The 26559-nt window shown below is 40.4% G+C and overlaps 5 protein-coding genes and 1 non-coding gene across 11 annotated transcripts; 4 read left to right on the forward strand and 2 right to left on the reverse strand.

Annotated features, from left to right (window-relative positions):
- Nucleotides 1–528: 528 nt before the first annotated feature.
- LOC135677059 (cold-responsive protein kinase 1-like) lies at nt 529–4259 on the forward strand. The gene is made up of 7 exons (XM_065188932.1): nt 529–624; nt 2332–2480; nt 2606–2721; nt 2803–3013; nt 3096–3333; nt 3496–3646; nt 3758–4259. The coding sequence occupies exons 2-7, from the start codon at nt 2405–2407 to the stop codon at nt 4124–4126; spliced, it is 1161 nt and encodes a 386-aa protein (XP_065045004.1). The 5' UTR covers nt 529–624; nt 2332–2404; the 3' UTR covers nt 4127–4259.
- Nucleotides 4260–4267: 8 nt separating this feature from the next.
- Nucleotides 4268–6351, reverse strand: LOC103989456 (NAC domain-containing protein 21/22-like). The gene is made up of 3 exons (XM_009408303.3): nt 6192–6351; nt 4894–5165; nt 4268–4684 (listed from the first exon to the last, which is right to left on the reverse strand). Exons 1-3 carry the CDS (start codon nt 6349–6351, stop codon nt 4268–4270), a joined length of 849 nt encoding a protein of 282 aa, XP_009406578.3.
- A 2456-nt stretch (nt 6352–8807) lies between these two features.
- On the forward strand, nt 8808–15704 carry LOC103989458 (uncharacterized). 3 transcript variants are annotated; one of them, XM_018826856.2, is made up of 2 exons: nt 8808–10251; nt 15569–15704. In XM_018826856.2, the coding sequence occupies exon 1, from the start codon at nt 8901–8903 to the stop codon at nt 10224–10226; it is 1326 nt and encodes a 441-aa protein (XP_018682401.2). In that variant the 5' UTR covers nt 8808–8900; the 3' UTR covers nt 10227–10251; nt 15569–15704. The 3 variants fall into 3 exon arrangements, with proteins under 3 accessions (XP_018682401.2, XP_018682402.2, XP_009406580.2); XM_018826857.2 differs by lacking the exon at nt 15569–15704 and adding an exon at nt 10359–11874; XM_009408305.3 differs by lacking the exon at nt 15569–15704 and adding an exon at nt 10464–11153 and having other exon boundaries at nt 8809–10251.
- LOC103989861 (transcription factor PHYTOCHROME INTERACTING FACTOR-LIKE 13-like) lies at nt 13527–18278 on the reverse strand. Of its 3 annotated transcripts, XM_065188935.1 has the most exons (11): nt 17825–18278; nt 17478–17646; nt 16763–17360; nt 16574–16672; nt 16430–16495; nt 16124–16189; nt 15768–16037; nt 15566–15692; nt 15208–15269; nt 14100–14280; nt 13527–13855 (listed from the first exon to the last, which is right to left on the reverse strand). In XM_065188935.1, exons 2-9 carry the CDS (start codon nt 17528–17530, stop codon nt 15265–15267), a joined length of 1284 nt encoding a protein of 427 aa, XP_065045007.1. In that variant the 5' UTR covers nt 17531–17646; nt 17825–18278; the 3' UTR covers nt 13527–13855; nt 14100–14280; nt 15208–15264. The 3 variants fall into 3 exon arrangements, with proteins under 3 accessions (XP_065045007.1, XP_065045005.1, XP_065045008.1); XM_065188933.1 differs by lacking the exon at nt 13527–13855 and having other exon boundaries at nt 13871–14280; XM_065188936.1 differs by lacking the exon at nt 13527–13855 and having other exon boundaries at nt 13871–14280; nt 17478–18278.
- Nucleotides 18279–18471: 193 nt separating this feature from the next.
- Nucleotides 18472–25940, forward strand: LOC103989862 (protein JASON). 2 transcript variants are annotated; one of them, XM_065190266.1, is made up of 8 exons: nt 18472–18600; nt 18729–20016; nt 20148–20205; nt 20284–20372; nt 23775–24007; nt 24106–24877; nt 24958–25043; nt 25559–25940. In XM_065190266.1, the coding sequence occupies exons 2-8, from the start codon at nt 19924–19926 to the stop codon at nt 25620–25622; spliced, it is 1395 nt and encodes a 464-aa protein (XP_065046338.1). In that variant the 5' UTR covers nt 18472–18600; nt 18729–19923; the 3' UTR covers nt 25623–25940. The 2 variants fall into 2 exon arrangements, with proteins under 2 accessions (XP_065046338.1, XP_065046339.1); XM_065190267.1 differs by having other exon boundaries at nt 18485–20016; nt 24961–25043; nt 25559–25939.
- A 426-nt stretch (nt 25941–26366) lies between these two features.
- On the forward strand, nt 26367–26440 carry TRNAE-UUC (transfer RNA glutamic acid (anticodon UUC)). The gene has a single exon. It is a non-coding gene; the product is annotated as a tRNA-Glu (tRNA).
- The last annotated feature ends 119 nt before the right edge of the window (nt 26441–26559 follow it).

Genomic DNA, 26559 nt, shown 5'->3' on the forward strand with positions numbered 1-26559 from the left:
AGGTGTCAAATGTCAACCAAAGGGTATTGAGTTTGCGGCGCGATGGTCAAAAGGCCCTTCAAAGACGACATGAAGCATTAATGGGATGGTGGGAGAGGACAATTTCTTCTTTCTTATTGACCACCAATTCACCCATACATGAAATGTATTGGATATGTTTCGATTGCGGAGACTCACAATCAAGTGGTTGAAAATAACAAAAGGTCAAAATCACAATGGTCAATTATGACTCCATTTTCTTCCCATTGAAAATAATTAATTTTCAAGATGTTATGACGGAAAATTACGTAAGTTCAGACGAAATTAGGTGTCATAGAAATCAGAATCCAAAATCTTAATACTTGATTAGAGTAATAATTAAAAGTTCTATCACTAAGAGCTTCTCTGTAATTAGACCACAGCAGAGAGGGTCGTACGCAATTACCCATAAAAACAACTTAAGAAACAGGACCTAAAGTCAAAGTCAAAGGGTAGACTTCGAGCATCGTAGTCTTTTCCCTATGTTTTCTGGAATATAACCTTCGTGTTCATAATAGCCACGCTTGGAGTCGGTCTCTCGCTCGCCCTTGCAGAAGTAGCATGCTGCTGTGCTCCTCTCACTCTCTTCAGCCTTGCAAGACATCCGTAGGCATCATTTTCTTCATCCTTCTTCGTCCATAAGTCCCTTCTGGGTTTCTTTTGTTCCTGTTGCTCTGTGTGTTGGAATTCACCGTCATGAACTGAGCTCCTCAGTTCTTTTGTTTGGTTCAGTGTGTGCTTGCATGTCATCTGTTGCGAAGAGCTTGATGTTACTCGATCCGAGTTCTTCTTTTCCATGCTGTTTTACCTACAGAAAGATAAAAAGCCTGTAGGTTTTTGGATCTGATTTTATCTCTGACTTGTTAACTCATCAAGCTTGATTTAGTTGCAGCTTTGTTTCTCTTCGATTGATGTTAATTCTTTGATAAGATTAGTGTATATTGAATTACAATTAGAGGCATAAAGCAAATGTTCTTCTCACTGCTTGTATTTAGTGTTTCCTTTGTGGATGTCAATGGTGCTGCTCATTATCTTACTGCAGAAGCTCTAGAAATGGTGTATTTGCCATCGACCGTATCGACTTCAAGAAAATGAACTGAATCCTGCTCATGTACAACATAATTCATTGATTGCTCAACCTCACCTCATTCGGAAAGTGGGCCTCGACAGATTTATTTCTCCACCATCCGCCATAATTTAAGCTGTCCTTGTGGCCTTAGCTATCTTCCATGGCATTATTGAACTGTAGTGTTCCTCGTCGGTGACCACCTCCGAGTGGAGCCTAGCTTTTGTTGTTTGTCTTCCCCTTGAGAGTTGTATTGGGATTCTTGCCCTTCAAGTCTACTAGTGTCTGTGTTGGAAAGAAACCAGAAGAAATGAAGGATTAAAGCTAAAATCTATAAAAGTTGAAGTGCAGATTAGGTTCCAATTTTAGTGGGTTTAATGCATGCTTGACAGTCACGACTACTGTCTAATCAATTACAGTGATGAAGTGTGGCTTTGCTTCTGGTTGGGTAATACTTTGTTCATGAGACTGTTTCATGGAATATAGGTAATTGTATTATGTCAAAGAGAGCTATCTAATTAGTTTTTCTTTCTTTGACTTTGAACTCTCATTTGCTGGTTACTAGCTCTGCTGGTGTTGCTCCCTTGTCCAGTGTTCATACAAGATAATTTAGATATACTAAAAAACACTGCCTCATTCTCTAGTACTGTGAGACATGATAAACTTACAGTTTCTCTTTGCTTGATTTTTCTGTTCAATTCGATCTCTCATTGGCATACATAAAATCTGCAGCCTGATTGTTCTTGTATCTCAAGAAGCAACCCTGTCTTGCATACCTTTCTTCTATTGAAAGGAGGAAAAACAAGCATTTCTTCTTTGCATCCAAGATTCATTGCAGCTCTAATCTATAACAAAAGTATCTTTTTCATCAACAAGAATGAAGTAAAGTAAGATCCAAAAGTCAATGTTATGTTTGATCTGCCAGCAGAATTTGTCATCAGCTATTAGCTATCACAATGACATAGTAAGTTATCTTTGTGGCTGATAGACCATGAATCCCTGGTGTCAAAGCCCCGAAAGTCCCATCTATCTATGCGAGAAAATTACAATCATCTGCTTAAAAAATACATGGAAATGTGCCACAAGATCAGGTCAGAGAGATGTAACAATTTGAAGATAAAGATAAAGAACTTGCTCTGAGAATTAATTGTGCTGAGTATAATACTTTCTTTCAATTCAGTTTATTTTATGAGGCATAATAATGTGTTCTGATTCCCCTTTTTTTTTTTGTTTCCATTCTAATACAGGAAAATTGTCGGTTCGCATTTGCAGCGACTTCTCACTTACTGGAATCAAAAGATTGATCACTGGTCGGATCGCATGTTCATGACTTGCTTATCTTTCTTGTTCAAAAGGAGGAATACATCACGGCAGCAGGCCATTACAAATTTTGGAGGTAAATGAATTAATAGTTGGGACTCATCAATAGCTTTCGGAGTCTGACTGTATCTTCTGAGTGCCATATGCCATTTATAAGTTAATGTATCTTCTGAAATATAAAAAGCATGATTTTGATCACAGATATTCCTGGAATGGAATATATGATAATCTATTCTTACAAGGAATTGAGCAGTGCCACGGAAGATTTTAGCCCTGGTAATAAAATTGGTGAGGGTGGTTTTGGTTCTGTTTACAAGGTATTGTTCTCAATCTGATGTCAGTCAACCAAGATGTATGATTTCACTGGATCATTCATTACATTTATGATTCAACTGTAGGGGAAGCTTAAGGATGGAAGAGTTGTTGCCATAAAGGTGCTATCATCAAAGTCAAAACAAGGAGTAAGGGAGTTCTTGAATGAAATCAAAGTTGTCTCCAGCATTGCGCATGAAAACCTGGTGAGGCTGTATGGGTGCTGTGTGGAGGGAGATAACAGGATTCTGGTCTACGATTATCTTGAGAACAACAGCCTTGCACACACACTTCTTGGTAACATCAAACACCATGCCGGATAAATCTTCACTGAACGCTACTAATCATCATTCTGCTTCTTGTTGTCTATTCTCATCAGGTGGGGGTCACAGTAACATACAATTCAGCTGGGAGACTCGATCCAGGATCTGCATTGGTGTGGCTCGAGGTCTTGCTTTCCTTCACGAAGAAGTTCGACCTCGTATTGTGCATAGAGATATAAAGGCAAGCAATGTTCTTCTTGACAGCCATCTCACTCCGAAGATCTCTGATTTCGGATTGGCGAAGCTTCTGCCACCAAATACGACGCATGTCAGCACTCGGGTTGCTGGCACGATGTGAGCTCAACATCTGATGCACTGATTCTGCCGTCTCTGCATTTTTCAAGCAGTTTAATTCCTTTTTTTTTTTCCCTTTGTTTTCATACTGTTCTGCTTTGAGTTTTTAGTGATGTAAGACCGAATTAAATCCATTGTGTCCAATTCTGCTCATGTTTGCAGAGGTTACTTAGCACCTGAGTATGCCATACATGGGCAGTTGACGAGGAGGGCAGATACATACAGCTTCGGTGTTCTTCTCTTGGAAATAGTTACTGGCAGATGTAACACGAACACAAGATTGCCTTGCGAGGATCAGTTTCTCCTTGAAAGGGTAAGCAACAGGTGTTTGTGACTCACTCGATCAGAATAAGCATCACTGCATTTTTTTTCGTCGGTTTGCCTGCTCTTGCAATCTATTTGGAGAGGTTCAAATATCTTGCAGACATGGGGACTTTACGAGCGCGGCGAGGTGTTGAGCATTGTGGACGCATCTCTAGGCGACGATTTTGATGCTGAGGAGGCGTGCAGGTTCATTAAGATTGCCCTCGTGTGCACGCAAGACGCACCGAGGCTTCGTCCCTCCATGCCCGCGGTCGTACGGATGCTGAGAGGAGAAAGCAACGTGAACATGGAGATCACCAAACCCGGCCTGATCACAGACCTCATGGACCTCAAAGTGAGACGTCAGAGGGATGCCGGTGAACCTGATGCATCACCTGTTGTGTTCACAACGCTCCACGGCTCGCCGTCGTCGTCGTCGGGGAACGCAACGGCAATCATGTCCTCCTCCACGGCAGCTGAGCTCGCCTGAGGCAGCACGTTTCGAAATGATCATCGAGCTTATTCCACCATTAAAAAGAACTCCCCATTATGGGGAATAGAAAAATTATAACTGGACATGTCTTTAGTGAGTGATATAAATAGGAGGCATCTTCTTGTTTCAATTGCTCATCTAATCTAAAAATGGATTCCGAGTTGATGGCAGACCACTCTGTGACAAGCAACCGTCCAAGCTCCCTTCAGCCAAACTTGGTACCACCTCTCCCTCTGGATCACCCTCCAGCTTGGTGCGCTGGTAAAGAACTGGATTGAGGGAAGGCAAGCATCTTGTTAGGGGAATGACCCTCTCCATTGCGGGTAGCCATGGATCCAAGTTTGGGCACTGAGTTGTGTGGCTTTGAGTTGTGTTGGAGAAGCAGGTCACCTGCTCAGACCCCTCCAAGTTGACTGGGGTTTGGCCAGAGCTGATGTGGTTGCCCATCACAACGGGGAGCGATTGGGGGCTTGAATCGTCAAGGCTTGTCTCCACGCTTGCGTCGGTGGAGATCCCTCTGCTTTTGCAGCAGACTCTGCAGAGGACCCAATCTTCCTGCTTCCACATAAAAGAAGTGTCATGTCCACGTGATGGAAGGACTGACAGAAACACCATAAATCTAAAAGCTTCTTCACGACTTCTCCATGGATGATCGTATATATATATATATAGAGAGAGAGAGAGAGAGAGAGAAGATTTCGCAGAAGAGAAGACTATGCTCACTGCAGCAAAGTCAATCGAGTTGAGATCATGAAGGATGATACCTTGAAGGGAAATGTTGGAGTTGCAGCAGATCCTTCCATGCGGTATTCATGCATGACCCAATCTGTCTTGCGTCCCTTGGGAGCTCTTCCTTGATAGAAAACCAAAGTCTTCCTAGTCCCAACCAGCAATCCCTTCCGAGTGACTGACCTATCCTTTCCTGTGGCCTTCCAGTAGCCTGACATGGTCGCCCGGTTGGTTCGCTGCCCCGTCGCGTACTTCCGATCCCGAAGACTGAAGAAGTACCACTCCTTGCCCCCAACACTAGCAGTATCTGATCATGAAATGAAGAACCATTTGAGTCGCGATGCAACTTCAGTTCATGTTCAGCGAAAAAAATGAACTAGCTGCTGGTCACTGACTGATCTTATAATAAGAACAAATGTAGTGAATTGCATTTGGTCTGAGGAAGATGAAGTGCTAAAGCAGGGTTATCATCAGGTAGAGAAACAAGAGAGCTAAAGCTATGTCAAGTAACTGGTGACATACGGCAAACACGCCATGGCTTTCTTAGCATCATCAGTCGGCCTAACTCCATGATGGAGATACCTCATCATGGTGATACTAGAACAACGGGAAGGTGTCGATCTAATGTTGTGAATCTATCGATGTCCTAAGGGAGAATTCTTTGAGCTAAAAACCAAATCATGCAGCAGGATAACTTCAGAGATCAAGCAATTCCTCTTTCCTTCTTGCAAGTGGAGATTTTGATTGGCAGAGTCGAGACATGGAAAGGAGGGACAGTCTTCCTGTTTAAAAAAGCTTCGATTCAATCTCATGTCAATATGGGCAGAAGGAATGGTTTATCCACAACAATTGGGTGATCGATCGTGGAAGATAAAAAGTAGGGGAAAGGTTGGCACGGGAACAACTTTCCTTCACTGGTAAAGCTAGAAAGGACAGGCATGGAGATGAAGCTGAAGGCAGGATAGAGTTGGAAAGAGAAGTGCACATTTTTTGTGGTTTAGTTCACAAGCTTTTCATGAAATAATTGAGATGTTAATTAGATTTGCCTACAAAGATCAAACACATACAGCTCCTGCCTAACTTCTCCATGTAAAAGGGAATCTTGCAGGGCATGTCATCTCAAGTGCTCAAGAAGAATCTAATCAAGTATGCACGGTAGGTATCTTTTACAGAATGGGAAGAAGGGGAGTGCAAGAACGACTCAGAAGATTGGTGTGAGGCCGGCAGCCAGTGAAGACAAGACTCGGTGGCTCATGTAAGAACATTAATCGAAAGACACGATTATGGATGATGGCATGGTGTTGAAGAGGCGACTGACAGTGGGCTCACTCACCAGGGAGATCCCATGGCTCACACTTGTTGAGATCGACATCCACCATGGCAGGACGGCCATGGAAGCTCCTGCCGCCGACCTTCGCCGCAAGGTAGTCGCAGATGAGCTCGTCATCCCTGGGCTGGAACCTGAAGCCTGGCGGCAGCTTCGCCTCCACCATGCTCAACATGGTGTTGATGAGAGAGCACATCAACCAGGGGGATTATGCGTCTATGGTATTAATAAGAAAACCAAGCCAACTTTTGAAAGGGAGAGAGAGAGAGAGAGAGAGAGAGAGAGAGAGAGAGAGAGCACGTCCAGTCCATCTCTCCGGCCTCCCATCATCCATCCCCATCCTGCATAACCAATCACGACAGACGACACATACTCGACAGAAGACGGGATGAATCCAACAACAACATGCTGGAAAACAAGCTTCATTTTTTCGGATCAGACGGCTGCTGCAGACAAACAAAAGACTGTCCATATCAGCTGGTCTGAGATCAGTTCTTGTAGGATCAAGGGAGAAACAGACCTTAGTCAATATCACTGGAAAAACACTTCTCCCACAGAAATAGAAGTCAATGTCTGATCAGATTTCAATTAATCTTTTTCAAACGCCATTAGTATGGGTAGAATCAGATTTCAATTAATCTTTAATTTTGACTTGTATCTCATAACTATTTTCAAACATTACTTTTGATTTTGGAGAGACAACGATTGTGTTTGATTGATACTATTCATCTCATCCAGAACATCCTGGAGCACTGTTTTACTATTCAAATGATATTAGATATCTATTAATAGCAAACAAAGATGAATGAAATGAAAAGGTAGTCATATAAAACTAAACATTGATTTAAAACAATAGTATCAAAGATATAGCAACTACTGCAACATTAACAAAAATTTAAGCTACCATAGGATAACAGTTGATATCACCATTATATGCTCACCCTAGACTTTAATAGTTTTTAGATGTCATTGTTTATGAAACCACTCAACTCTCATATAGAAAAAAAAAAAAAAAAACTTTATAAGACTAACGCTTCAATTTCTATGGAACAGGAGAATAATGCATGAAGTTAGTAAAACAAAAAATCAAATAAACAATACCTCAACTTAGACAAATTTTTAGATGATGAATCCTCTCATCGTATGACTTAGTTCCATAACTGTCACACTAGATATATAGGCTTTGGCGATTAGTATCGTCCAACGAATGTTTCTATAGTACAGCGAAGCGAAGGCTTCAACGATATAGCAAGGCCTACGACGATGCGCTTTAACTATATAGTGATAAAAGATTATCCTAAATTAAGCGATTCGTGTGATTCAAAAATTATTTAAGTTAAAATCTAAGAGATTTTCATTGAAGTGAGAAAAAAATAAAAATGAATAGGAGACATCTTCATCTGATTAAAAATAATAATAATAAAAAAAAATTTAGATAAAATGTCCAACTTCTATTTAAAAAAATATATTTATTACATAGACGACAGCGATTGAAGTAGCTTTCATCTTGGACCGCAGCTTGTACATCTAAGACATACAGCTGTCCTTGCCCATCAGATCATCAACGTAAGCGTCATATTACCAAAATAGCCTTACGCGTTCGTAAAAGTATTGCCGCGACCATCAGGGCAACATCGTCATTTTGGTCGCATACATGTCGCTGGACCCGGTCCCACATATTAGTGTAAAACTACGAGGGTTGTTATTACCGAAATGGATCGAGCGTCACATTACTAAAATGCCCTTCGGCGGTTCCAAAGGTTCAGCAAGCAAACAAATGGGCAAGACAGTCATTTTCCGGCATACGTTTTCCGCGCTGGGGCCGAGATGTCCCTCGCATCAAACCCATCGCCGACTTTATACCGCAGGACCAATGATTGCCGCGAAGGACCGAGGTAAGATTACCAAAATGCCTTCGAGAGATCGTCGAATCGCACACGACAAGGTGAACAATATGGTCTTTTGGTCTTCCACTTTCCTGCAGGCCCCATTGTGGGTCCCAGGTGTTCGACGTACAAAAACCCGTCGTAACACGAGAACATTTGTCGCCACGCCGAAGAGGCCTGAGCATCAAATTATCAAAATGCCCTTGCACGTAACCATTACCATGAGGGGAAGATGAACGGCCGGATGGGATGGGTGTGAGGGAATCACGAGGCACACGTAACGGCATACGGGGGGTTCGATGATCGGTCAACGTCACGACGTCGAAACCCACGAAGGTGGGGTCACATGCGACAAGCAACTGGTACCGCTAGAATCGAGCTTAACGGCCATGTGGATAAATGCTCGCAAAGTCAGTCCCACCACGTCAAGCCAAAAAAAATAAAAGAAAAGAGAAAAAGGATAATGATAGCACATATTGCGAGTTGACCGAGCGGCCCACCACACACTACGTTGATACAAATTTAGCGTCGGCCCAAAAATAAGTTCTATACGTGATATATTATTTACGGTATGAATTTTAAATTACATTATCAAGAATTTAATAAAGATCTAACATAACATATTATGAGACTTAATAATTATTATTCTCGATATCATTTCTTTTATAAGATATTGTATGAGGAGGTTGAGAAGAGGATTTTAGCACATTAAAAGAGTTGATTGGTACTTCAAAAAATAAAAAGAGGGTAATTATATTACTAGTTTATGATTTATAATATATAGGAACTAATTAAAGTTTGCACACTGTAAAATACTGTATCATCTCCAATGATCCTAATTATTATCGAAGGAAACCACGGCCACGGCACGGATGCCACTCGGACGACTATTTATACTAATCGCGTCGCCACCATTTCATCCAACTCGCTTCCTAACAGAAACATCATTGTCTTCTTTCTTGCTCTGTGTTCCCAATCGGGTTGCCGCCGCCGGATCTTGCGGGAGAGCTTAGCCGCTGGATCCCCAGCGATGGCCTCGGCCTGCGTCAACGACGCCGCCCCGCCGCCGGACACCGCCTTCCTCGACTTTGCCCCGGCATGCCCCGTCTACGGCTGGCTCAGCCCTAGGATCTCCTTCAGCCGCGACCTCGCTGATGGCTCTGGGCCTGACCCTGAGCCCGTTGCCGCTGCGGTGACGGAGACCCCGGATGCGGACGACCCGGGCAAGGATCTTCCGGACTTCGAGTTCCGCCTCGAGGATCCCGTCGCGATGCTGCCTGCCGACGAGCTGTTCTCGGACGGGAAACTGGTCCCGCTCCAGATCTCCGCAGTGCGGCCTGCTGTGGAGCTGGCCGAGGGGATCCCCTCGCCGGAGGCGGAGAAGCCCCGTGGGGAAGCGGAGGTCATCGGAGCGGAGTCCTGCGAGAAGTCCCCCAAGGCGCCGCGGTGCTCCAACCGGTGGAGGGATCTACTCGGCCTCAAGAAACTGCAGAACCTGAAGGCGGAGTCCCAGAAGACATCGTCGCTTCCTTGTAAGGGCCTGAACTCAAGCACCAGATCCCTCCGCAATCTTCTCCGTCAACCGAAGCCCTCCTCTTCCGCCGATTCCTCCCTTAGCGTCCCGCTTCTTCGCGACTCGGAATCGGAACTGGCCTCCATCTCTGCCCGCCGCTCCCTATCCTCGTCCGGCGCTGACCATGAAGAGCTCCCGCGCCTGTCCCTCGACTCCGAGAAGCCGGCCCAAGCGCCGCCCCGAGTTCGGCTGTCCCGGCCGAGGGGCACCACACCAGAGGGGGTGCCGAACGCGGGGCGGAGCCCGGTGAGGCGTGGCGCAGAGGTGGACAGCCCGCGGATGAACGCTTCAGGGAAGGTGGTGTTCCAGGGCCTGGAACGAAGCTCGAGTAGCCCGGGGAGCTTCCACGGCGGTGGCCACCATCATCACCACCGGGTAAAGCCGTACCGGGGAATGGAGCGGTCGTACTCGGCCAACGTCCGAGTAGCCCCGGTCCTCAACGTGGTCCCAGTCGGCTCGCTCCGGGTCGGCTTGGGCCAGCTCTTCTCGCCAATCAAGAAGGAGAGGGACGTGAATTCTCACAACGGCGGCGGCAGCAGCAGCAGCAGCAGAAGAAAGATCATCGACAAGGAGAAGGCGTGAAGGAAACTACCGCCGCATGGCCAAGGTAATCCCCCATTTCTGCTGCATCTGGGTGCAAATTTTGTTGGGTGTGTATAATGACTGATCTAGCTAAGTTTTGCTTCGCATTTCTTCCAATTTTGATGTGTATAGTTGCAGAATCCATCGTTCGTCTCTCTTGCTGCTTCGGTTTTGTTCCTCTAGGCGTTTCTTTTCGGCTTATTAATGCTTGCGTTTCCCATCAATTTACCTGTCCAGAAGCAAAAGCAAAAGTAGCGGGACCCGTCGACGCATCCAATCAGATGCAGGTGGGTGTGAGGGTAACTCTCGCTCGGTTATTCACTTTGGTCTGTCCATCCGAGACCGCCCATCTCACCGTCTTTTTAATCTGAACCGTCGGTGCATATCGGACAAGATTTAAGACGTAAAATGTTAAGCTGGGTTGTTGGGAGATGGTGAAGGATGTGAATGAGAACCGAGGCCTGGCGATGATGGCTCTGCCGAATAATATCGCACGTCGGTCTGATCCGAAACCCAGACCTCGTTCTGATGGAAGCATGTGATGGTGCTGTTGAGAAAAAGTGTTTAGGTTATGAAGCGGGAGTCAAAGTTGGACTGATGGGAGGGGGTGCGCTCGGGGCGCAGCGTCTGAGGGATGAGTTTCTTTCTCGAAATTTAAAATGAGTGTTTCTGTGCCGCGGGGGCAGGCTTTTCAGAGGCCCAGCACCTGCCTCTGCGCTCAAAGATTCCCTGGTCAAGACTGATTTATTGTGTTCTGGGTTAGAGAGAGAGAATGAAATTTGAAAAAGGGCTCTTATTTTATGAGTTTAAGCAATTTAGGAGCTTTAAATTACAATTTTAAAATAGAAAGAAAATTTTGAAATTTGTTAAAACTAGTTTAGGTTTTAATGATTAAGATGTAATGTTTGGATTTTGGATGGAATTAGTATAAAAATAAAAAGGAAATTAAGGCTCTTTTAATTTTATTAATATTTTTCTCAATAAAATTTTAAATAATTATGAAGATTTTACTATAAACTAAAAATAGAAATTTGAATACTTTTGAGTTAGTTATGGATGTTAGCTTCTACAAAACACCATGATGAAAAATATTTGGATAGTAGTTCTTATGGCTGGAGCTGGAGTTCACCATGTTCTAGGGGAATCTCCACTAAATCGATTTATTGGGCTTGTTTCATTCTGTCTCACTTTCAGTAGACAATTGGCTTAATCAAAGAATACTTTCAATGCCTTGAGAAGGTAACTCCCCTCGATGCACGTGTTTAAATTATTGAACTTCCAAAGTTTGGTGAATTATCTCTCAACTTGGTTATTTTAATTTGTCATTAGTGTAAGTGCCAAATCCGATGATTAACATGCTGTAATTAGTGGTAATAGACAAGATGATGAAGAAGAAGAAGAAGCTCACTTTCTTTGGTTGCGGGGATTCCCTACAACTTGAGATGTAGTTAGCCACTATAATTATTGATACGTGGCAATGGTCCTTAGTATTCTATCTTCTTTTTGCGTGTGGGAACTGTTCACGGCGGCAAACCGTGCCCATGCCACCAGAGACTGGTGGGGTCCACTTTTTGTTGGTCCCGGGCGTAAGTCTTGTGGGTGATAGCCAGGTAAGATTTGGGCTTAGGTTTGCAGTTCCCGACTTATCCATGGGCCGACCTTGATCATATCATCAGAAATATAAATCAATAAAGAATGCACGATATATATATATATATATATATATATATATATATATATATATATATATATATATATATATATATATATATATATATATATATATATATATATATCATGGTCGCTGGTAGTTAACGTGAGCTCGATTATGTATGTTGATTGGAGTGACATATATAAAATAATTAAATAATTGAAAGTATAGATCGCCTTAAAGGTCGCGGTAGAAATCCACCTGTAGCTGCTATCCCTCTTTTGTTTTGCTAATAGCAGCGTTCAAGGAGTGAAATCTATGTTCTACAATGGAGTGTTTGCATTCGATTTACACCTCACATAAGTTGGGGGATGACAATATGGAACATATCTGAGAATCATATTACGAAATTGTATGCTCTACGATCGAATTTACTGTTAACAAAAAAAAAAAAAGGGTAAAGGTTAAAGTCTATTGCAATAGGATTTTAATGATGTAATTCTTTTGGCCATATAGGCTATTTTGGAAGATCGAAGTTGTTTTGTCACCAAAGGTTATTGCTTGCTGTTAGTAAAAGTGAATTTTGTGCTCGAGAAAGCTAGAAAAATATTTGCTTTATCCCTCCTAAGGTGTCATCGTAAGAATGATTTTTAGATAAAATGGAAAGGAAAAATTATAAACCCAATTATGATCAATTTGTATGTGTTAAGTGTTCCAAATTAATTCTCAAAGTCCTCTAGATAACCTGGTCTTGACCTTATTCATTCTCTTGGCCTTGTCAATTAATTGGCTTAATCTAAATTTTGATCAAAGCCCATCAAAATTTTTTTTTCATATTACTTGTATCTTTTACTCCCATGTCTTGCATGAGTCTTTTTTTTTTTTTTCTTTTTTTTGGTTTATGTTGAGCAACATTTAGTGACAATTTGTGTCAATGGAAATTTGGGGAAGCATTTGGTCACAAGAGGCAAAATGGAAGTGCAACACTTGATTATGTAATATTTATCATCACAATATCATAATGTACCTTCACTTGAAAAGCATATCCAATGGCTCCAAATTTTGTGGTCAAACCTAAAATCCAGTTCAATGGTCAACCCAAGTGAAAAGGTCAATGTGTGGGCTTTAACTCATTAGATGCAGTACTTTTCATTGCACATTGCACGACAGATACAGGAGGAGGATGAAAACAGTAGACAGTGGTCACACAATTCATGTTCCCAAAAATATTCTCATCATATAATTGACCTCGCATCATAATACAGTGACAACATTTTATAGTAATCATATTTCGGATCATATTGTGGTGATCAAGTGAGACACATCTTGTTTTAACAGCATGATCTTTGTGTTGGTTTACCTGGAAAATGCCAATGGAAAGGAGCACACAAGTGCAAGAATCATACATAAGCACATTTATAAGCGTGGTTGACATCGACACTTCCAAATTCTTATTGCCATTGAGTCATTGACAATTCTCTAACTTGGATTCTGAGAATGCTGGAACTCACCAAGCAAATTGGTAATGCTGGAAATGAGGTCGACTGCCTTCAGAATTTGTTGGGAAGGATTGGTATATGCTCAGGTTTTTTGCAGTTTGATTGATCCATGAGCCGAAAAAGAAAGAAAGATTAACTATGGAAGCAAGATGCAGAATGATAGGATTGCTATTTGATTGATGCCTGCTAAATGTTGCGCAGAACATTATATCTACAGGAGACCACTTATGATCTCAGTAGCAAACATTTGCCCGAAAAATTCAACGATATGATGAAACTGTTGTATGGTCCTCTTCATCATAATCATGTGAGAAAATTAGACTTAGATCTTCTCAACTTTGATAGATTAATCGTTCAAGGATTGAGAGTCCATGAAACTGTCTTCAATACTTGCAATGAATCCCCATGCACTTCAATCTGCTGGTGTTCCATCTTCTGAACCTGTTGTTGGATTAAATCCCAGTGTGGATTGAAAGAGACTGCAACAAGGCATGTAACAAGATTAAACAGCACTATGTTTCAAAGTGAAAATTGGATTGTGACAGAAGAAGAACAATAAAACGAAAATCTGAGATCTAATTGGTACACTAAGGACTTGGGGAGGGAAGCTATGAGCAGTGGGCATGCTCTGGATAGGGCCTATCATTGCCATCAGTCTCTTTCAAGCTTCCAACATCAAATAATAGAGAAGATAACAGAGTGCAATTAGGTCTGTCTGCAGACCTATTCAAAAGTTGGTGGCTGCTGAGGGGATTTTGTTAAAGGACACTGGGGTGGGATTCTCAAGATTTGCTGCTCTCCTCCCCCAAGAAGGCATTTGCTGCTTCATCCTGGTTCACTGTCCCTGGACATCATAGCTGACTGCATCCACCATTTGGTCATCAAGATCAGCATGTTTGCAAGCCTGAAAGCAGAATGTTAATATATATTTCCTTTCTTTGTCTTGTTCTCAGTTACTATAAAGCAGACACTCCAATCTCTAGAACTGTAACCTAGTAGATCCTAGGAAATGCCTGCACAGATCTGGTAATATCTTCTGAGTATTAGAATAAGAAATGAGGTACTATCAGTTGTACAAAAGAAAGATAAGGTACAGAACATCATAATGGACAATCAGAAATATACCATGCCATCAGCAAAGTAGCTACAGTATTATTCTGTAAACAAATATTAGAAGAATTTATCCTCTACTTTGGTTTAGAAAGTGCAAGATTCTATTTGAAGTTTATAAAAGAAAGCTCAGTTGGCAAGTTGCTAATTTTATGTGATTATTAGTGATGGAAATTCCAATGATCTCTTCTCTATGTTTTCCTTTCTAATATCCTCACTATTTTGAGGTCACCTATAAATTAAGAATATTTATTTTTTTAAAAATATTCCTCTGCTTTTTCTCAAACCATTAATATTAATTATCTAATATGTCTAATGCAACCTTTTATCCTTTTGATCTAAGTTTGGAATTGGCATTGACTGCATCCAGTATGAATTTTATTTGAGGTTAATGTCAAAATAAATTACTTTTAGAAAAAAAATGAAGTTGTATTTAAGTTTCTTTGAGTTTGTAAATCATACAAAGGTCAGACAGTTGAAAGCATGCAATACTTCTGAGAACCAAGGACTGTGACATAGGAAACCAAGTATGCACATGTTGTAAATGCAAATATATTATATTATGTTCAACATTTTGAAGGTAGCAGAACTTTGTTGGTGCACCAAATGGAATTTACATCATTGTGTTGTGTCTTTGTAACAGGAAAGGTTTTATGATGATCCTCATCTTTTGCATAAAACAAAAATTATTGATACAGTGACTCTTGAACAGCCAAATCACCTGTGTAGAGCTCATAGGGTCCTCTCCAAGTATGGAGTTGAAATTTGACATTGGCAATCACCCTGATGCACAAAAATAATTGTCAGAACAGTTTCTTTTCTATATATCAAATATTAGCAATATTGCAAAGCTAAAAGAAGCTATTTTAAGAGTATATTTTCATTTATGCCTAGATGAAAAAGGAATAAATAGGAAAAAAGATCATGCAAATAGTGCACATCTGCAAAGTCTATTCCATTGTCCCACCATCCCAAGTGATACATAAATCTCATCAAAAGCAATCCAATATTCATTAAAGTATGCTGTCGTTTGAGAGATTCATACTATGGAAAGCTTTGATCAAACATGTCCATCTTACCAGATATGCTGTCATTGGTGTTTTCACAAGGAGCTGGTCCAGCACAAGGGAGGATGCTGCTACAAGGTATAGCTGCTGGATGATTCTGCTGCTCTGTGAGTGATCCATGGCTGCATGGATTGGTCTCCTGCATTAGATTACATGGGAGTTATCTCAGCAAATAGACAAAGGTGAAGAGGTGTAAAGATGGTGTGCTACAAGCCTGAGAATGAGGTTGAAGATGATGAAAGCCATGGCAGGGGACATATGATGATTCTTGGACATGGAAGCCCTGCATCTGATTCTGGAAATTGGCTGCATGCAGGGCTGGAGAAAGGCATAAATGGTTTGTGTATGAGCCTGCGGAGTGGTGTATAACTGGCACACTTGGTACTTGAACTGCATGATGCATCCAAGGAACAGAAGCATGAGACATGTATTGTTGGACACCTGGGAACATCATTTGTGCCATGGCACTTCCCATCCACATCATCTGCCAAATGTATGACAATAATTATGTGAGAAATTTCATTACTGGCATATGAGAATGCTGAATGCTAAGCCATCAAATTTTCAGACCTGAACTTGCAGTTGAAGTGACTTCATATATCCAATAGCCTCATCCAGCATTGATGCTTTGTCTGTCTGAGCATGTAGAGTGTGCAACATGATCAGAACTTACATTCACAGACTATATTGGAAATGGATTGTCGTTTTTCGAAGCATTAATTTGCATTTGATGCTGTTCTCTAACGATCTTACTTTCTCAAAACTAAGACATGTAAAGTTTGCTACTACTATCGAGAACTGTAAGCTTTTGATTCCATGGCTGTATAAAATGCATCAAGAGCACAGCAAAAGATAGAATTTTCTTAGTTAGATCACCTTGTTGCAACGAGGTATCAGCTCTTGCAGTGCCTTCATCTTCTCATTGATTCTGTCTCTTCTTCTCTGCACAAGATTGCACATGACAGTGAGCTCCTCCGTGACTCGCTTCATTCATTCTAATAGTTCTTCATCAGTTCTTACCCTCTCGGAGAGGTTGTGGACCTCAGCAGCTCGGCTTCTACGAGTAGCCGTCGATCGCTGAGCCAGCTTCGTCGCCTCCATCGACTCGATCTCAGCCTCCTGCAAATGCCAGTGGAATTGGTTTTGGAGATTGCGTAACAAGTATCTATGACACAAATCAAGATCGATAGACGGAGAGGAAAACATTACTTCGCTTTGATATTCTCGATCATCCGCATCTCTTTTCCTTCTCTTTTGACTCCGATTGCTTCCAAAAATCTGCTTTCTCATTCTTCTGATGCTGCAATCAGAACCTCCCGAGGATGAAGTAAGAGTAGTTTCATATGCGTGTTTCTGCTCAGTTTCTGATGGCATTCCTTTAGCAACAGCGGCAGCAGAATCCCTGCTCAGATCAGCCTGTGCATGGATCTGATTACTTCCGCAGATGCTTGCATCTCCATCACCAAACGAAGAAGCCTGAGCCTTACAACTCTGTGGTGGCCTAGGAGGACAAGTTGTTGTGAAAGCAGTGCTCTCAGTGGGCACACCGATGACACCGATGCCCGCCATTTCCGAGAAGAAGTCGGAGCAGAATTCTTTGGCTGGCGGGTCGTCGAGAGGGTACTGCAACCATGACACGGTTTCGTCGTCCTGGATCAGGCCGGCGGATCTAGCAAGTGACCGCTCGCATTGTGGTTCTTGTTCTGGTTTGGATTCATCATTGATGGCAGAGGCTCCGTGATTACTCTGGGTATGCATGGCGACATGCATATCTTGCCACAGCAGTTCTACAAGCTCACTGTCCAGCCTGCAAGATCGAGAAAGAGAAAAGGAGGAGGAGCAAGAAATTTGTAAGGTTAATCGAAGTTGATTTCCCATGTTAAACCTATAGGATGTAAGAGAGAAGAGGAAGGAGGAGACTTACCCCATGGGTTTCTTTTGATCTTCCAAACTCCAGTTAGGGGCATACTGCTTCATTGATAGATTGCTGACTACAATTCAGGAAACACAGGGCATACAGGAATGTTGCTGCTCAGAGAACTATCTGAAGTAACATCTCCGATGCTAATTGTCTTCTCAATCTTGTGAGATCACTTCTCATGAAGAAGATTAACAATATTTAGGAGCAATGATATGAAAAGAAAGACAACAGAAAGATCTAATGATAAAATTGCTGAAGAACAAGTAGAGAAAGGAGGAAGAAAAGGCATCAATTTGCCAAGAACACAAGAGATCCAACTCAACTGAGGCATAAAATTGCTAACAGCTGACCTTTTCCAGACCTCCAGTGTTCTTCCACTTTGCCACTGCAATCTTTGATTAAACAATCACAACACACACTCTCTCTCTCTCTCTCTCTCACTTATAACCATGGCCGGATTGGGGAGCTTGGAAGAGGGCGTGACATCATTATCTGCAAAGATTTCCTATCCTGTTCTATAGAAGATCCAGGTTTTCCAATTCGCAGAGAAAATGAGTCCCCATACTTCGAACATAGCAATAGTCTAAACGAAGTTAAATTCCAGCATTCAAGGCTATATTCTACTTAGAACAGAACATAAATCGGCAAAACAAAGGATTTGGAATGGCTGAGTCGATGAACAGTCATAACGTCATGTCTTTGTTTCCATCTGCTGCTCAACGAAACGCATTAAAGAGCGGAGATGTCGGATGCAGTGTGCTGGAATCTTGTGACCACTACGGTATAGCTGCGTGCCTGCTCGTCGTGGTTCATCGAGGTGTACGTGGCCATGCACCGCCTCGGCGTTGTCATCCCTTCGTCTCCCCAACATCGACGTCATCGTTGTCTACGTGTTCCGTGGCTACACGCTGTTGCTCCGTCGTTACTTGGCTAGATCCTCATCATCATCAACTCTATTCTATCTCCTAAGTCTGAAGGAACTCCATCCACACAATTAATTCTCTCTCTGTAGAACGTAAGAAGCTTATACGAAAGAAAGATCTTTTGTTGGGATTGAAAAGGAAGAGAGCATTGAATATGGTTTGTTTTGCCGGAGATGAAATTGGTACATACGGCCGTCGCTTTGGTAAACAACAAACAGATACTTCTCAGTACTTTGTTTGACACTCTATTCCGCACTGTTTTCTTCCCTGTACATCACCTATTCTGGACGATTACTCTCTCTTTCTCTCCCTGTTCTTTCTGTGGAAGCAGGGAGCTTAAGGGCATGTGGCTTTGGAACTGTGCATATCAGCTCACGGCAGAACACAGGGAGTGGTGCATGCATCAGCTTGAAGATAACTCTCTTCTTTGTCGCGCCCGTTGTTTCTTCCGTCGAGCACTTGTTGAAATGGCAGCAGCATCGAGCCATCCATTGCACTCAGAGCAACAGGATTCAACTCATTCTGATAAGATCCAATTCTTGAATGCTACCCGAGTTTGTTTGATTCAGATCTCTGTTCTATCATTCTTTGCCGAGTTATCAGAAAATAGAGGTTTCTCTTTTACTAATTTACATAATATTGAGATTTGAACTTAGGATCTTAGAGTAAACTATCATTATCTTTACTAGTTGACACATCCAAAAAAAATTACATAAACAAAAGATATCAATTAATTTAGCGAGTAAAGATCTTAGTAATTTATCTTTTTAAGTCTTAAGTTCTAATCCTATGTTCATCATTAACATTTTATAAAAAGATAATATTATGTAAATAAGTCACAAAACAACCTATCTTCACTCATAATTTTCTCATTATCTGATGGTCAACATTAACATCCTGGATTTTTTTTTTTTTTTTGGATTGGTGCACAATCTCACTAAATATAGGATACCACATTATGGTAGGATAAATCATTATAATGAACTATGGAATATATGATGTGTTTATTCGCGACATGATGATGTATGTTTTTGTTTGCTTAATATAAGTTAATTCTTAAAAAACATATGTTGTCTATATTACCCCATTACGGTATTATCCGTTAGTAGCGGAATAGAAAATACATACTCTTTGTCAAAAAACAAAAAAAATCTATAGATATAGGAGACATGAACATGGAGGGAGGCAACCCAAGAGGAGGCCTCCTACCAAAAATAAATAACAGGACCGGGTTCACAAGAGAAACGGCTCCATGTTTCCATTTTAGGCTGCCTTCCTTCCCTCCTTGTCCCCAATTTAAATTTCGAATAAATAAATAGAAAACGAACACACACACGAAGCTGTTCTCCGCCTCTCTCGCCATCTCTCCTTCTCTCTCCTCCGAGTTTGGGACATCCACATCTCTCCATCGATCCACCACACATCTCTCTCTCTCTCTCTTCGACTGTTGATTCATTTAATTCCATCGAACCTCTGCGTCGTCGGGAGAGGAAATTTTGGGTTCTCCCGAGGGGCGTCCTCCGGGAATGGGCTGCCTGTTTCGATGCTTTCGACCCGAAGGTAGTAACAGACGTAGAAGGGATCGGCCGGTTCCCAGGTCGCGTCCTTCTACAAGCAAGGTATGGCATCGGTTTGATGATGCTCCATTTCTCCTCTTGTGATTGTCGTCAGATTGTTTTCTTTTCGCGGAATTGGGCGATGCTTCTTGCTCTCTGCCAATTGACCCACCAAATGCGCGTGGTTTCCGTAGATTAATCAGGGATCTTTGGTGTCGAAGAGGCAGCTTGAGTCCTTTTTCGTAAATGAGGGTACGAGACGTTGTCCTTTAATCGGATCGTATTCATGGAGCTCGTCTCTTCTGAATTTTTCCGTAATCCATCCTGCAGATCATGGTTCTCTTTCCAAGCAAGTCTCCAAGTCAAGTGCAAAGGACAACGTTAATAAAGATGGCTCATACGGGGAACTTAAACACGAGGTATGTGATGCATTTCATTTTTCTTTAACTATGATCCTATGATCTCTATCACCTGCATCATATAAACATCACTGAACCAATGAAATGGATCGAGTATTGGAATACCAAGACACGATCTTTTAATTTTATTCTAAATTCTGGGTCGTATATTATAAGATTATCTATTATGTCTGGAATTTTAAGTGCAAGATTTGCATTCTCACAACCAAATTTGCCTTGGGTCATCATCATTGCATTATGTGCTGAGAACATTATCAACCCTGGCATTCATGCTAAAGGAGACTGATCTTTTACAGTCTCAAGAAAAATTACATCAGGATAACACCGAGGAGAAAAGTTTTAGCAAGCAAACTTTTATGGACAAAAGCTAGATGAAAAGTAGGAGGTTGATGGTGGCCCCTGATGCAACTATGAAGTCGTATCATTGTGATTTATGCATTGTGGGGGCTTTTTAATTGAAAAAACATTTTTAAATCCACACAAAGCTGCTTAAGCCTGAGACTTACTAAGCCCTAAAGTCATAGATGTCCGAAGTCTTTGAGTTTCCCTTTCAAAGAAATGAGCTTCTATCTCCTCCTGCAAGGCATTTGTTTTGGTTAAAATGGCAAGAGGTCCCAAGTTTCCCTTTTAAATGAATGAGCTTTTTTCTCCTTTTGCAATGAGGCATTTGCTTAAAGTGTTGCATTTAATCTACCTGTTAGAGATGCTTGTACATATCTTCGAACCATATTTTGTTATTTATCTACTAACTATGATCATACAATACATATATCCATTTAAGTAATCTATATTGCTCTAGTATTTGTTATGTGATGTCACTTCCAGGAGTTTCAAAACCCTCAATTGCTTGTTTCTAGTTTCTGTTTGATAAAAATGGCAACAAGTCATCAAGCAATTATTTTGGTGGTTACTTGATTAAACCTATTTTGATCCTACTGTATTGTCAAATCATGCATGTTTTGTCTTGCTGACCACGTTCCATGAAGATTAGTAAGTTCTATATTCTATCAGCATAGAAAAATTAGTAAGCTTTATATAATATCTGCAATATAAGGTCATTAAATTAGGGAATTATGTTATAATATCTGGTAGGAAAATTTAATTTAGTCTGAAAACATTAAACCAAGATAAAGATTGATAAAGCATAAAGAAGAAGTTCCTTGCACTCCACGAATTAGAACTAGGGTTGCCAAGTCACATCTTGTGCTCAAATTTTTTTTTTCTTTACAACATGTACACAAAACATGACATACTTTTCACATATAACATCTTAGAACAATATATAAATTAACTAATTTTATTCAATTTAAATTTCAACTGTAACAAGTTTGACTCTACATAAAATCAAGCCCTATTTGCTCATACTAGAAGTGCAAGAACTAAGCCTTCACGTGACTAGCGACAGACGATTTTCCTCCATGTGTTAAGAGTCAATATTAGAATCTCAAAGTTGCTCTAAAAAATATAAACAATAGAAATCAGTAATGTTGAGTAGGAATCTCCTAAATATCCTCTCAAAATATGTAACAAAATCAATAATATATTATGAACAAATATCAATATGTCATAATAAGTAATCAAAACAAGTCATAAATCTTAGTAACCAATTTCGGTAGCACAAACATTTCTCAGTCTTAGATCTTATGAACTTTTGGTGTAGAGCAAACACTTGTTGGAGTACTCTCACAACAATGGATGAAGGTACTTTGTCCCTCGGGACGAATTCTATATTTTTTCAGTAGTGGATGAAGAGAATTCATATCGTATTCTCAATAATGGATGAAGTAGTATTCATCACCAACGGTAACACGTTCTTCTTAACAACGGATGGAGGAATCGTTTAGCTGTTACATCTGATAACCCATTAGATCACTTAAGGAAATCGCCCTACCAGTATATTGGACTTCCTGCTTAAGCAGGGTTTGTGCTCGTATCATATCAGATTCATATATCATTTCATAAGATGTTCGTCTCAGATTTAGTGGTACCATATAGACTCATAAATATCCATTCAACATCAATAACATAAGAAGTCATCTCCTAAGCAATCCTTAATTGACCTGAACCTTACGTGAATTAGTCCAATTGACTCGAATTGGACTCAATTCAACTATAATCTAATTGAACCGACTTGAAATCCTAATATAATTAGTTTGGAATCACCCTAAACTGGTCTAAATTAGACTTGGTTGGGTCCAATCTAGGTTAAATAGGCTTGGATCGGTCAAAATCAATTAAATCGGTTTGATTCAGCCTCAATTAGGGGTCAACTGGGTTCCATACAGTACTAGGCTGGGCTTAAACAGTGCCCATGGCTTGAATTCTGGGCTCAGCACAGTGCTGGGCTGATCCTGGCCTAGCCCATAAAGGGTTGAAATTGGTGTACATGCCTCATACATGCTGATCACAAGAGGGGTTGCAGCTACGTTGAGTCACCATAAAAGACTAGACCCTAGTTATTGTCCATAAAAAGACTAGACCCTAGTTGTTTGTTCTAATATTTCATGGCTCCCTAATCCAACAAGAGAAGTGACTGTTTGAGAGAACAAGCATTTATGGTCAACTGAAATATTCCACTTCAATCAGCTAGAGCATGCCTAGTGCAAATTTAATTCTAAACCCCATCCTTGAAAAGCATGGGTCAACATAGGCCATATGGTTAAGTGAGTCTAACAAATAAATAACTGCAAAAAATTTTGTAAAATCAATCAAATGAGTCCCCTTCAGTTGTCATCTTCGCACTTTTCAGCTATAAACTCATTGTACTGATCTACCATACTGGTCTAGTTAATTTGTAATGATCAATATGGACTGGTGTTTACATACTTGATTTGCATATTTTAGTTTTTATTCTTATTGCAAAATTTGAAATGATGGATCTTTGTAAAGTGTTTCTTAAATTTATTTAATAAAACCTTCTTTAACAAATGTTATATAGTGTTACATATAATTAAAACTCAAACTACTCTTGGGGAACTTGTCTGCAGCTTAGTGACCGCTAGGTGAAGTAATGAACACAAAGAAAATTTGGCCTCTATGTAGCTTCTTTGCCCATAAATCTAACACATGACTGATTAGGAGCAATGATAAGCATATTTAACCCCAAAATCTGTAGTGTAACTATCATGAGAACTGTATTAATTACAAATAAAATTTGTAAATTTGTTTTGGGTGAGTTTTCAGTCCATTAGAATTTCATTTTGATGGAATCACCACATTCTGTACTGTGAATTATCGAGTCATGAAGTGGTAAAGAACGGACATCTTTGATGTATTGCTTAGGAAATCTTGTGCAAAATCAGTAATACATTTCAAGGATTTAAAGTGTTGCATTTTTTTGTTGGGTCCTTGTGCTTGTGAAGATTGTTAAGTCTGAACCCAATACTTCAAAATTTTGAACAGCCTGATTTCTTAAAGTTTTCTGGTGCTCTTCTGCGAACTCCAGAAGAAATTCAAAAAGCATCACGAATTGAAACCGCTCAAGCTCCTGCTAAGGAAGGTCTATCTTCCAATCATGTCTCAAAACTTCCCGGTGCTTCTTGTAAGGAACTTCTCTGTGATGAAAAATATAAGGGTTCCAGATGTCCGTCACAGGAGCAAGAGAATGCTGGTATTTCACAAAGCAATACTGAGTGGTAAGAGTGTCTTCTTTTGGCCTTTTTATGATTCATACTTCTGTCATTATGCTGTTTTAACTGAAAGCAATCGTCATTCTGATTGATTTTTACTTTAGCTTTACATTCAAGGGCCACCAAACTCCACAGTGCTGCGAATATTCTTTACCTTCAGTAAATCAGAATTTTGAAAGTGTACAAAATGAATATACTGTTGAACCAAAATTGGACGGTCATACCGCAGACATCCTTCCATCTCAGCATGAGTCATGTAATCAGCCATTTGCTTCAAAAAATTTACTTTTCCCTACTCCAGTGGAAGTGACTGATGAGATGGAGACTTCTGCAACTGTTTATCCGACCAATCTAGAGAACACTAAAAATGAGAAAAATACTAGGATTGGAACACAGTATATATTTCCAATTCTCAATCCTGTGGAAAATCTTTCCAGGCAGAAATTATTGAATGAAGATTCATCAGAACCATTACAATCATATGACAGTTCTGATCATAAAACAAATAATATTCCTGATGCTGGAGAGAAGATTCAACAGATGTCACTTGTAACAGATCCCGAGGAAGCTGAATTGTCTGGCACCCCGAGGTACACATCTCCAAGCAGATTGGAGACACCCAGAGATAAGACACTATTGAGACCAGAGTACCCAGATTTAGTAACCACAAGCTTATCTCAATGGTTGAAACCTCCTATCGCTAAAGATGAACACAATGAGATTAAGGAAAAATCCCACTCAGGAAAGAGTTCTTATGAAGACAGGCCTATCCTTGGCATGGTTGCAGCACACTGGAAAGAGGAAGAACCTGGACATAAATCACCAAAAGAGTGGGATGGAAATGGAATTCCAAACTCAACAAACAAGTACAAAGAGGTGAAATTTGTAACTTCCCTACATCCGTATACATTCAATCCGTTGTTTCTACTATTATTTCTAAGAAGCTTTCTGTGCAGCAGGATCAGAAAGTGAGCTGGCATGCAACACCATTCGAAGAAAGACTAGAGAAGGCACTCTCTGATGAAAATTCCTTGCCAAAAAGGTCTAATACCATCTTTTTCTTGTTATTGGATCTAAGCTGCATATATCTACCTGAACCCGGTTGACAGTGTAATTAATGGCTCAGTTTGTGGTCACAAATTCTTTTCCTTGCTGATGCTTGCACTTGTTTTTCTGAGGTTCCATAGTAATATTCTTCAGTTTCTAGAATATGAATATCTTTAGCTTAATCTTGCCTTCTCAGGATTCCTGTTTTGTGAACAGTTGATTGTCTAAGAAATAGATGATCTTTACTACATTTGTAAAAACATTCCTTCCCCGTTACAGAACTTTTTGCAAAAAATTCTATGGTGATTGTTTTGTTGGAAAATTAAACAGAATGACCCACAATTACTTTAGCCGAGCTTGACCAATGTTAGCTTAAAATAATTTTAGCAATACAATCTTTGGCTTGTATAATGGCAAGAGCTCTACTGCAAAGCTGCACATGCTTAGTTCACTGATACCGTTCTTCCTCTATTACTTATTTTATTGACACTAATTTGTTTCTGAAAACAGGAAGTTTGTACCTGGAAAGCGAGTAGAGTTTGAGGATGAACTAAGTGATACAGCAGCATCTTAGAACAATCCAGATATTCTTTTTTGAGGGAACAATCAAACTTCTCTCTCTGTACACTTGTTTGATTTCAATCTCCATGAAGAATTTTCTGCACTCCTGGATTTGAAGTGATGGTACTTTCCCAGATTATTCTTTTTTCCTGCTGGTGAGACCTACATGAATTGCAGCATCTCATCTCAATCCCATCAATTGCTTGCCTTGTACACAAAAAAAATTGTAAGCCATGATGTAAATGTGGATCCTCTCTACTTATTAGAAGAGGCGTGCATGTATATTTTCAATGATTAATATTAGAATTTTTTTTATAGTAAATACCACAGAGAGTTCTATGTAAATAGGAAGGTTTTCCAATCCCTCCAGATAAATTAACATGACTTTGAAATTTGTTCTGAATGCTTGTGTGAAATTTTTGTCGAATCTCTGCTACCGTTATATCGAATTACTGTCTACAATTTCTTTTTTGTAATTGTCTGCTATGTAAAATACCGTTATGTCTCTTAACCATGTAAAATACATGCTATGTATACTATGTGTAGCCATGTTTATAATTATGCATCAAACTTCCATTTCTTTACATTGAATCATTGCTAATTATAAAAAGTTATTGCTACAAATTCATATTTAGAATATAATAAATACAGTTTAGTCACTTTTTAGTTATGGGGGTTTTTAGGAGAAACAAAAAATAATCAAAAGGAAATCAAGAAATCTAACATAAATAGAATTTGTAGTTCAATTACACATCATTCCATTGTCGTCTAGTCCGGTTAGGATACCTGGCTTTCACCCAGGCGACCCGGGTTCAAATCCCGGCAATGGAATTCTCTTTTGGACTGGGTTATCTATTATTTACCCTTATCTTAAAAGGGTGCTTTTTATGACCTTCACTAGAATCAATTTTTCATATATTTAATTATTTACTTCGATAGACACCATTTCT

This window comes from Musa acuminata, chromosome BXJ1-6, assembly GCF_036884655.1.
Source record: "Musa acuminata AAA Group cultivar baxijiao chromosome BXJ1-6, Cavendish_Baxijiao_AAA, whole genome shotgun sequence".
NCBI classification, from domain to species: Eukaryota; Viridiplantae; Streptophyta; class Magnoliopsida; order Zingiberales; family Musaceae; genus Musa; species Musa acuminata.